Below are 12,724 nucleotides of genomic sequence, written 5' to 3'. Positions count from 1 at the left end.
TTTTTGCCTTTCACCTTCTGGGGGGAGGGGGCCCTCAGACTCCCCACCTTTTTAAGCATTTTTCTTTTTTGCCTACAATATGGCCAAATTATCATATTGCAATATTGTCATATCAATATGATATAAGATATGCATCTCTGTGATCTACTGAATGTCATTCATACCAAAAAAAAAGAATAAATAAATAAATAAAAATGTCAAATAATTGTCTGAATAAGTAACTAGTAACTGAATAAGTGTCTCGACTGGACTGGACAGATATTCAGACAGATAGGGGAGGTGATGGTCTATTGGTTAAGGTGTGGGGCGTGAGACCAGAAGATCCTTGGTTCAAATCCCTGCCTGACTGGAAAATCACTAAGGGCCCTTGGGCAAGGTCTTTAATCCCCTAATGCTCCCGGTGTGTAGTGAGCACCTTGTATGGCAGCACCCTGACATCGGGGTGAATGTGAGGCATAATTGTAATGTCTGATGACAACAGCATAATATATTACAATTATGTAATATATTATTACATAATTGTAATGTCTGATGAAGATGGAAATGTGCTATATAAATGCAGTCCATTTTACCATATTCACAATTTCACCCCAATTTCCTATATTATGCATCGCTGAGGATCTTTTTGTTTGTTTGTTTGTTTGTTTGTTTGCCAAATAAGTAACTAGTAACTGGTAACCAACTTCACTCAATTTCTTTTTTCTTTTTTTTTTGTTTCTTTTTTTTGCCAAATAAGTGTCTGAATAAGTAACTGGTAACCAACTTCACTCAATTTCTTTTTTCTTTTTTTTTTGTTTCTTTTTTTTTTTGCCAAATAAGTGTCTGAATAAGTAGCTAGTAACTGGTAACCAACTTCACTCAATTTCTTTTTTCTTTTTTTTTTTGTTTCTTTTTTTTTGCCAAATAAGTGTCTGAATAAGTAACTAGTAACTGGTAACCAACTTCACTCAATTTCTTTTTTCTTTTTTTTTTGTTTCTTTTTTTTTTTGCTGAATAAGTGTCTGAATAAGTAAGTGGTAACCAACTTCATTCAATTTTTTTTTTCAGAATAAGTGTCCGAATAAGTAACTAGTAACTGGTAACCAACTTCACTCATTTTTTATTATTATTATTATTTTATTTATTTATTTATTTATTTATTTATTTTGCTTAATAAGCGTCTGAACTATTTTAATCACAGCATTGCAAGCCCAAGACAAATTTCCCTTGGGACAATAAAGTTAACCTTGAACTTTGAATAAGTAACTGGTAACCAACTTCGCTCTTTTTTTTTTTTGCCTAATAAGTGTAATAAGTTTCATATGTATTATCATGTTATCATGTGTATTATCATGAATAAGTAACTGGTAACCAACTTCACTCAATTTGTTTTCTGAATAAGTGTCTGAAAAAGTAACTAATAACTGGTAACCAACTTCACAGAATTTATTTATTTATTTGTTTAATTTATTTTATTTTATTTTATTTTTTTGCTGAATGAGTGTCTGAATAAGTAACTAGTAACTGGTAACCAACTTCATGATTTTTTTTATTTTATTTTATTGCTGAATAAGTGTCTGAATAAGTAACTGGTAACCAACTTCACAGATTTTTTTTAATTATTATTTATTTATTTATTTATTTATTTATTTTTGCTGAATGAGTGTCTGAATAAGTAACTGGTAACCAACTTCATGATTTTTTTATTTTATTTTATTGCTGAATAAGTGTCTGAATAAGTAACTGGTAACCAACTTCACAGATTTTTTTTAATTATTATTATTATTATTTATTTATTTATTTATTTATTTATTTATTTATTTTTTGCTGAATGAGTGTCTGAATAAGTAACTAGTAACTGGTAACCAACTTCACTTTTTTTTTTTTTTTTTGCTTAATAAGCGTCTGAACTATTTTAATCACAGCATTGCAAGCCCAAGACAAATTTCCTTTGGGACAATAAAGTTAACCTTGAACTTTGAATAAGTAACTGGTAACCAGCTTCACTCTTTTTTTTTTTTTGCCGCATAAGTGTAATAAGTAAGTGACTCGTGTCAGAGGATTCATATGTATTATCATGTTATCATGTGTATTATCATGAATAAATAACTAGTAACTGGTAACCAACTTCACTCTATTTATTTTATTTTATTTTTTTATTTTATTGCTGAATAAGTAACTGGTAACCAACTTCATAGAATTTTTTATTTATTTATTTTTTTTGCTGAATGAGTGTCTGAATAAGTAACTAGTAACTGGTAACCAACTTCATTCAATTTTTTTTTTTTTTTTTGCTTAATAAGTGTCTGAACTATTTTAATCACAGCATTGCAAGCCCAAGACAAATTTCCCTTGGGACAATAATGTAAGTAACTGGTAACCAGCCAGCGCCGCCTTTCGGCATAAGCACCAACCATGTTGCACTAGTTTGCAGGGCCTCCAATTGACTGAAATATGTGTTGAAATTATTACATTATTACATTTCAAAATCAATATGAATTATTTATGAATAGGCCCATCGTTTTTGTCTTTAAACATTGTGTAGACCCCTACCCCATTACTTAATTGGGGCAAATTAACAGGTTTTTTGCCTAATATAAAGCCCCCATCCACCCCCCGCCTCGATTCCCTGAAATGGTACAGCCCTGTTTGCGTCTTTCTCTGTTCGCTATGTCGCCTAACCAGGGTTGCCAGATGTGATGATTTCCAGTCCAATAAATGCTCCAAAATGCATGGAGGCACGAAATCCTGCGCAATTTGAACTGATTTTTAAAATGTGTGTGGCAATTCTATACAAAAAACTCATCCAGTGCCATATTTTTACCCTAAACAAACCAGTTGGATGGGAAAACACCCAATCTGGTAACCCTGCGCCTAACTGAAGTAGCACTGCTAGCCCACATTCGATTCTGACACCAGACGACAAGTTGCCACTATGCCACAATTAAACAATGAAGCGACAGGAGTCTGGAGCTGAAAAACAGAGGAAAAAGAAACAAAAAGATGATGCCTGTGCATCCCTTGCTGGTAAGTACGTGTTAAAGGTTTAAATTGTTTTGATTACTTAATGTTCAGTGGTGCTGCTTAAGCTAGGTTGTGTTGGCTTTGCTGATTTGATGTAGCTTTAAACGCTAAACTAATCTGGATATTACAAGGCATGTGGCACGTTTGCAAATAGTTGGGCCGTGTAGTTTGAAGATTTTGAGTGCCTTATAAGTCAACAAAGTCCTAGTTAGCTGTCAGTGCACTACTTAGGTCCAAATCTATTCTGCCTGACAACATGATCAGGATATGTCATTCAATGCGCATATTAAACAAATATGTAGGACTGCTTTTTTGCATTTGCGCAATATCTCTAAAATTAGAAAGGTCTTGTCTCAGAGTAATGCTGAAAAACTAATTCATGCATTTATTTCCTCTAGGCTGGACTATTGTAATTCATTATTATCAGGTTGTCCTAAAAGTTCCCTGAAAAGCCTTCAGTTAATTCAAAATGCTGCAGCTAGAGTACTAACGGGGACTAGAAGGAGAGCGCATATCTCACCCATATTGGACTCTCTTCATTGGCTTCCTGTTAATTCTAGAATAGAATTTAAAATTCTTCTTCTTACTTATAAGGTTTTGAATAATCAGGTCCCATCTTATCTTAGGGACCTCATAGTACCATATCACCCCAATAGAGCGCTTCGCTCTCAGACTGCAGGCTTACTTGTAGTTCCTAGGGTTTGTAAGAGTAGAATGGGAGGCAGAGCCTTCAGCTTTCAGGCTCCTCTCCTGTGGAACCAGCTCCCAATTCGGATCAGGGAGACAGACACCCTCTCTACTTTTAAGATTAGGCTTAAAACTTTCCTTTTTGCTAAAGCTTATAGTTAGGGCTGGATCAGGTGACCCTGAACCATCTCTTAGTTATGCTGCTTTAGACTTAGACTGCTGGGGCGTTCCCATGATGCACTGAGTGTTTCTTTCTCTTTTTGCTCTGTATGCACCACTCTGCATTTAATCATTAGTGATTGATCTCTGCTCTCTTCCACAGCATGTCTTTTTCCTGGTTTTCTCCCTCAGCCCCAACCAGTCCCAGCAGAAGACTGCCCCTCCCTGAGTCTGGTTCTGCTTGAGGTTTCTTCCTGTTAAAAGGGAGTTTTTCCTTCCCACTGTCGCCAAGTGCTTGCTCACAGGGAGTCGTTTTGACCGTTGGGGTTTTACATAATTATTGTATGGCCTTGCCTTACAATATAAAGCGCCTTGGGGCAACTGTTTGTTGTGATTTGGCGCTATATAAATAAAATTGATTTGATTTTGATTTGATGATCAGACAGCAACTATAAATTTGACAGGCTGATAAATATACCAAGAATATGTGTATTTAATGTGAATTTTAATAAATAGTAACGGTTTGAGTAGAACTTTTGTGTGTGGGGGGGGGAGGGGGGTGGGGGGTGTTCTCTTGTATGGGGGTGGGGGGGCCTCCCTGACCAGTTATACTTAGGGCCTACAAAACCTTAGCAGCGGCCCTGTAACCACCTTCACTCTTTTTTTTTTTTTTTTTTTTTTTTTGCCTCATAAGTGTAATAAGTAAGTAACTCGTGTCAGAGGATTCATATATATTATCATGTTATCACGTGTATTATCATGAATAAGTAACTAGTAACTGGTAACCAACTTCACTCTGGTAATAAAAGCGCGTCAAGATGTCAGTGATTCCATTCTAAAGTACACAAGTTCCACGCAGTAGTTAAGGTGTGTCACACACACGGTGAGGCGGCGCGCGCGCTGCGCAACAGGTAAGTCAGGTGCGTCAGGTTCCAGACGGAAGTCTGTCAGGAATGATCGAGCAACCTTCACCTGCAGCCAGCAGCGCTCTTTCTCCCGTATTTGCGTGGTTGTGTCGGCAGTGATGAAGATCGCTTTCTTCCTGATCGCGGTGAGTGTGGCGGCGATGGGTGGCTCGATTTACATGGCCGTGAACCAGGAGGTGAAACTGGCCCGGCTCAAAGAGCAGGTGACGCTGACCTTCACGGACATCAAGGCCAAAGACGAGGCCATCAAATCTGTTAAAACCGAAGCCCTTCAGCTGAAGGACAAGCTGACAGCCGTCAACAGCAAATTAGATGAACTGCGCAAGAAGAAGGACGAGCTGGACAGATCGAGGCAGGCGGCAGAGGGAACTCTGCAGACATGCAACACGGCCAAAGTGAGAAGCGCAGAGAGTTGGTACAGATCCACAATAAGTGCATGTTGTCAGCGTGTGAGGATCGATGATTTCTGCTTACTGCACGCTTCCTGATTTCTTCTCTTCCGCTCTCTATTAGGCAGAAGCTGAGAAGACCAACAATGAGATGACGGAGAGTTTTACTAAAATGAAAGGTAAGGCACCACACCTCATCATATCTCACGAAAAACTCACTCCACTAAATTGCTCGTTTGGTTTCGAAGACAGCAGATACACTGTAGGCACAAAAAACATTTTGTACTGTAAACTTTGTGGTGTACCAATATAATGCTGTTCCATATTTAACTAGACAGGAACTCAGCAGAGTGCAAAACCTTCAGCAATTTTCAAATTCAGAGTCCCATAATACTTTGCGTGTGTGGGGAGAAGGTGTGTGATTCATTGTGGAATTTAAGTAAATAAATACATTTATCTATATAAACTTTAAATCACATTAGAATGAATTCAGTGATCACATTTCATGCTGGTTTTGTATTTGATTGTTTTTTTTCCTCATCTGTGAGGTGCGGTGATGCCATTTTTGTTGTGCAAACATGAACCCCTTTGAGTGCACAGGGGGATGAATGGGACCCTGAAAAACTCTATATTCAGCATTTGGTTATTACCCACAATACAATGTATCGCTACACAACATTGCAAGTTAGAATGGTTCCAGTTTGGTGCCATTCTCTTTACTCTGAGTTATTTGTGTTCTTTCCATGAGTATTTCAGGGAAAATGCGCTGAACAAATGTTATTGATAGTTGCTGTTTGTCTTGCTCACACTCTCCTCAGCTTTGCAATAATAATATTAATAACCATGATATTAATAATAGCAACATTTTTTGTAGCACTTCCAAGTAAAAAAAATAAATCAGAGTGTTCAACATAATTTGGGCCCTGATTCCCTTTCTGAGACAATTATGTAGTTAGACAATCAAGAAATTAGTTAGTTGTACCGCATATGTACTGTGGTAGGAATGGACATTCGAACGCCATTCGTGCAATTCAACCTGCAGTCGAACTGTGTTCAAATTTCTCGGACAGCATTCGTGTGGCACTTAAGGCCCGGTCCCACTGGCATTTAGGAAGAGTTGCATATGAATTGCACACAAAATTGGTTCATATTCGCTAAACATCCGCAATATTCTTAAAACATGCCTGTATGAGTCGGCCAACATCCGCACACATCCATAATTATCCGCAGAGGCACGTTTTTCTGTTGCCAGGATTTTTGAGCTGCACAAAATTTTAGTTGCGGATGACATCCGCCTTACATACTCAATACATACTCAATCTATGCGCTGTATATCCGCTGTTATCTGCTGATATCCGCAGCTGACGGGGTATTGCGGCTTGGCAGTGGACTGGGACAGTGTGTAAAATGGATATATAGCGTGCCCATCACGTCCACATCACAAACTAAAATAATTTTTAATGAATGCATACAGAGTGGCCACGAATAAAGCGTTTGTATTTCATCTGTTTTGGATCTGATTTTCGAACAACTTACAAATGCATAACAAACAAACACTTCACGTAAACCTAAAGTACTATATAAATGTGGCAGAAATGGACATATTTGCCAGTCATTGCCAGTCCAGCTGTGGAGACGTACAGATGCAGTTATGGATCCCCAAAGATGTAGTGTGAGAGTTGCTGCCATCCAACAACATACCAATCAACTTGTCCAAGTCCCGGAACAACTTCCAGGACCTCATCGACAGCAGCGGCTTCAGGGGGTGGGGTGGGAGACCTGGGCCTATCTGTTGCTGGAGGAGGTGGGGTGGGAGATGGAGCCCTCTCTTCTGCATCAGCAGCAGCCTTCTGCATCTTCCTCCCCTGCTTCTTTGATGTGGGTCGTGTAGACATGTCGCTGTGGTGTTGGTGTGAATAGTGGCCCGAGTGTGCTTCTTTTATGACCGCAATGCAGATGCCGCGCATGCGCAATGCAACCACTGTTTCCGCAACATGTGCGCAATGCATTCTCAATACATCTGTAATACTTCTGTGATAATTGCAATGCATCTCATCCATTTCCTCAGTACATACGTTATACATCCGTAATTGTTCGTTATATATTCGCTATACATTATTAATATATCTGTAAGTCATACTGAGAAATTTGTCATTTTTGGCCAATTTTGTTGCAGACGACAACGAACGCCCGAAATTTGTATACTCAATTCATGCGCAATTAATCCTCTCCCCAGTGGGACCGGGCCATTAGGGAAATATGCCAAAATGGCACGGCCAGCACAAATGTCGGGAACAGGTACACTACTGTCATGCTGCATTCGAACTGGGGAATATTCCTACGGCGGTTGTACTGCTATGTGACTGCTAGCTTGAATGGCATCCGAAATGGCAACCCACCAGCATTTGGAGCAGTCTGATCGTGTCCCGATTGTGCCCCTGATGAGCTGAACCCCCCCCCCCCCCGCATCCCCCACACCATGTTTCACAGCGAGTCAGCGCTTCTCCATGATGTGTTGACGTGCACTTTGACCGTCTGGACGGGGTCTACCAGTCATGATAACATGATAATACATATGAATGACACATGAGGTGGACTGACAATGGATGTGTGATTACATGTTCATTCTGAACGTTATACCACAATCATAGGCACTGCGTCAGCAACCAGGCTGTCACTGACCCTGAGCATCATGTGCCGTGTTTGACTGTGACATAAAACAAGTTTAAAAGACAAGAAGATTAAAGATGACAGGTTGAATCTGCACTTGGAAGAGGAGGCTGTGGAGGGTGAAAACTGGGAGGCATCTGTGCTCTAGGCTCCAAATGCGGACACGCTAATGCACACACACGCATGGCTCAGCTCCAGCTGGAATGGAGCGCACAATCTGATTTAACACACACTTAAGGAGAAAACGTCAGTACCGGCAAAACTGCAAAACTGGCTGGTGTGGCTGTTTCCTTTTATTTATTTTATTTGAAATTTTCACAGAGAAGCGCTGCATAAAAACAGCATTTTGGAGCACGGCGTATGATTGCTTTGCAGTGGTTGGTGGTGGTGATGTTTGCAAAGTTGTTTTTTTTTTTCTCTCTTAAATGTGGCAAAACTATGTAGCTATAAATGACTGTGCTCCACCCTTCACCTGTTGGCCAGTCAGATATCTGCGCCAAAAATCACCAGCAGTTTTACCCGCTCCAGGTTCCTGTCACTGATGGACTGGTGCAGCATCGTGTGTCCTTCTGGGCCAAAGGAGCTGGCGTTGAATTTGCAGTTTGTCATGTTGTGCAGCCACAAGTACACCTCCTTGGTGCTCCTTTCTTAATCACTTCTTGGAAAACCCTTTGTTCACATGGCCACCTGGCTCATGATTGCAGCTCGACTGGAAGCCAGCCGTTCGACAGAGTAATCCTGCCTGCGCTGTAAAGGTGATAATAAGTCGAGAGTCTCTGCTCAATGCCACAGGTGGGTTAAGAGCAGTCTTTAATATCTTTAATATAATGCAAGCACGACACCCAGCAGTGTGACACAGTAGGTCTTCAAAAGAGTGGACCACAGCACCCTGCCACTCCCACCACCACCCCCCACCCCATCCCCGCTTGCTTCCCGCCCAGAACTTGGGTGCTGGTATTGTGGGGTTTCGTGCTGTGTTGTTTTTATTCCTTGTCTTTTTTATTTTATTATGTTTTTATTTTTTTGTGGGGGAAGGATTATGTCTGCATTCGACTTGCACTCTGGGTAGTCAACCTGGATTCGGGTGCTGCTGCTCTCTGAATTGCGCGAATCATTCGAGCTGGCTTTGTACCACATTCTGAGTATTCGTAGATGGCTGTTCGAATGTCTGTCCTGTACAGATGCAGCTGGAACTTTGTCTGCTTTTCCAGTTTGTGTGATTCATATAGAACTCATGCTCTACTCCAGTGATTTTCAACGTTTTTTGAGCCACGGCACCCTTTTTATATTTACAAAATCCTGCGGCACACCACCAACCAAAATAATATTATAATGCTATTACCTCTATTACACACAGGCACAGACACACACACCGACAGCTCCGCAATTTAGACGGCTTTTGAAGAAGACGGCACTGTTTTAATCGGCCGTCAGCCTCCTTGTTCTTGTCCCGCCTTAAGACGAGAGCGAGGCTGCAGCACGTTTGACGTCAGATTCTGAGTCGTTTTATGCTTTGTGGATAAAATAAATAATTCACGGTAATCGCGAATATGAAAAATACCCACGGCACCCCTGACGAATGATCACGGCACCCTAGGGTGCCGCGGCACCCCGGTTGAGAATCACTGCTCTACTCGTAGTGTGAGGGGGCCCTGACTAAGGTGTGTGTGTGTGTGTGTGTGTGTGTTGGGCTTGTGTAGGGCTTTGGATCAGAGGATCCTGGGTTCATATCCCAGCCTGATTGGGAAATCATTAAGGGCCCTTGGGCAAGGTCCTTAATTCCCTATTTGCTCCCGGTGTGTAGTGGGCGGCTTGCACGTCAGCAGCCTCACATCGGGGTGAATGTGAGGCATTGAAGTATAAAGCGCTTTGAGCTTCTGATGCAGATGGAAAGCACTATATAAATGCAGTGCATTTACCATAAATGTTTAAACTTTTATTGCTTTATTTTGCTCTCTGTTGTGCCCTTACAGCCGAACATGAGGAAGCTAAAAAGAAGGCTCAGGAGGAGATACAGAACCTAAAACAACAAATTCTGACTAGAGACAAGGCTGTTTGTGCATTTGTGGACAAAAACAATGAGGAAGCACGGTAAGATCTACAAAACACTTGTGTGGTATTTCAGAATAAGCATCTGTCAGAGAACTCCACAGAACAGCTGTAGGCCTTGTTGGGTGGCATGGTGGCTTAGTGGTTCACACTACTCCCTCAAAGCCAGAAGGTCCCCAGTTCCCATCTGAGCTGGTGCTTTCTGTTTGGAGTTTGCATGTTTTCCCTCTTTTTGCTTTTTTCCCTTCCGGGTGCTCTGGCTTCCTCCCACCGCCAACGACCTGCAGGTTCAGTGAACCGGTGACCAAATTGACTGTAGGTGGGAGTGTGAATGTGTTTGTCTATGTGTGTCAGCCCTGCAATAGTCTGGCGGTCTGTCTAGGGTGGACCTCGGGTGTAAACCAGTGATCCCTGGGACAAAGGCCTCCCACCCCCACCCCGTAAACCTTAACTGGAATTAGCGAGTTCTGCAAATGAATGAATGTTGGCCTCAGCAGTTACTGTATAGCAAAAAAAAAAAAAAAAAAGAATGCAACACAAATTATTTCATGCTGGATTCTGTGCAATTCTGACTTTTACTATTTTGTGTGTGTGTGTACAGGAAGCTGTGTGGACCTGTAGAAGCTCCAAAATGACATCTTCTCCAATACCTTGCATTCAGTTTTCAGGGGGAATGGGGTTTGTCGTTTATACAGATATGTATACTACTAGTAAATGTGTGTGTGTGTGTGTGTGTATATATATATATATATATATATATATATATATATATATATATATATATATATATATATATATATATATATATATATATATATGCGTGCGTGTTGACCAACTATATATCTGAATAGTACAGACTAGATTAAGTAGGCTGGGTTGGGTTGGGGGGGGTCTGTAGCTGAGTACTGTTACTAAACCAAGTCCTTTATTTGTTGTGCAGCTGTGTTGAGAACAACAATGGGTAAAATCAGAAAATTATTTTAGTAATCAATTAAAATAAATTCAGTGGATTGGTAACCAATGCTTTGTTGTTACTCTTTAAACTGACAGAATGTTGAAGGACGCAAACACCCCATCATCAGATGCACAAATGCCTACCCTGTTTTGATGTCTTATTATGTTGACCATTTGAAAAAGTTTTCTACTCAAAGTGCTATATAAATAAATTATTATTGTTATTGTTATACAGGAATTATTTTTAGGCTATCCATGTCATGATAGGATCAATCATTTTTAGTTTTCTAAGGTTAACAATGGACATGATGCCACCTAAATCCAGTTTTCAGTTAAAAACATTATTTTTCTCACCGTTTTAACAATCTGTCCACACTAAGTGAGCATCTTTACCCCAAATTGGAACTTTTCACAAACCTATCCAACGTGGATAAATAATGACAGGATTGTCCAACTTTCGTGCAATATGATCCTCTACTGCCACCTAGTGTATCAATTTAAAACAACCCAGTTTTAAAACTGGACTGTTGGCTCAGCAGGTTTACTGTTTTCTATGTGTCTCAGCATTATAGACTCTTGACTTTTCTTTGCAGGTCAGTAGTGATCTAGTTATTTTCTAATCTTGCGTGGACTCAGTCTTATTTAGGCTATGAAAGGTTTAATTTGTTGTTCTAATGTTTATTGCATATTAGGTACTGCTGTGGTGGAAATGGTATAAAAAGTCTACATTCCAAGATCATGAAACAAAACATACTTTAGAACTAAATGGGACACCTCCCTGAAAGCCTGGTTTCTAAAATCATGTTCATATGAAATTCTGAATTTGAAGTGCTGCCAGCAAGAAGTCATTAAAATATTTAAAACAGAAATTTCTATTAATGCTGAACAGTTGATGACAGAATATAAATAATTATATAATTTTATGATTATAATTTATGCTGTTAGGTGGATTGGAAACTTTAAAATAGTACAGGGGTCAAAAGATAAAGCTGCTCCAATTTTTGTAAAATGTGATGCAAATGATTGGTTGAGTTAATAGGGTTTTACAAAGGAATAGTTTGCACCATGTGTCATGCTCGGTTGTCATGTTACAGGATAAGGGCCCCTTCACACATAGTGCAAAGTTAGGTCAACATATGGTCGATTATGGCGAAACAGTTCGAAATTAGTGTACCACGAAACATCACGCCGACGGGCAGGCGTGCATGAACCCGATGCGAGAGTTCATGCATGTGCCGGTATCTTTCAAGCAGGAACAGTGCCAGGTGCAGCACATGGCACCACTTATGTGAAAGAAATAAAAAATAAAACCATCTGGTACATGTGGAACCACATCGCACGCTTATGTGGAATAAATAAAAAAATTAAAAACCAGCTGGGACCTGTGGGACCACAGGAAAACAAACAAACAAACAAACAAACAAAAAATATGACCCACTAGACGCGAACCTGCACCATCCAAAAGCTCTGATTACCAGTCAGAGACTTTACCCCTGAGTTACGGACATGGAAGTATTACAAAAAAATTTAAATCACACACCATATAAAAACACCGCATTTATCAAGCAAGCAATACAAATATGATCCGTCTGTTCATCTGTAAATGACTCATGGTCACAGATATACAGTCATAAAATGACATGAATGAGAAGCAGTTCACTCGTTTCATTCATGTTCACATCTGCTGGCGCGTTTCCAACCAGCCGCGCCCGCATGTCTTGTGGACAACGCACTGTAGGACACTGCGTCGTGTGGAACGGAGCTCACATGGGTGACGTGACAGCGAGATCGTCTGCTGCGTGTTCTGATCTGACAATCCACTTCAACCTGGGAGCAGCCTGTCCATGTGCGCACCGTGCACACATGGACATGTCGCCACAGTGATAT

The 12,724-nt window shown here is 40.3% G+C and overlaps 1 protein-coding gene across 1 annotated transcript; it reads left to right on the top strand.

Moving 5' to 3' along the window:
* The first annotated feature begins 4,759 nt into the window (after positions 1–4,759).
* Positions 4,760–10,900, top strand: si:dkey-87o1.2 (uncharacterized protein LOC796684 homolog). The gene is made up of 4 exons (XM_034174811.1): positions 4,760–5,170; positions 5,289–5,343; positions 9,808–9,925; positions 10,485–10,900. The coding sequence occupies exons 1-4, from the start codon at positions 4,874–4,876 to the stop codon at positions 10,516–10,518; spliced, it is 504 nt and encodes a 167-aa protein (XP_034030702.1). The 5' UTR covers positions 4,760–4,873; the 3' UTR covers positions 10,519–10,900.
* Positions 10,901–12,724: the final 1,824 nt, after the last annotated feature.

The sequence above is a fragment of the Thalassophryne amazonica genome, chromosome 7 (assembly GCF_902500255.1).
Source record: "Thalassophryne amazonica chromosome 7, fThaAma1.1, whole genome shotgun sequence".
NCBI lineage: Eukaryota > Metazoa > Chordata > Actinopteri > Batrachoidiformes > Batrachoididae > Thalassophryne > Thalassophryne amazonica.
The sequence above is the reverse complement of the archived record's forward strand: the minus strand, read 5'-3'. Positions and strand labels throughout refer to the sequence as shown.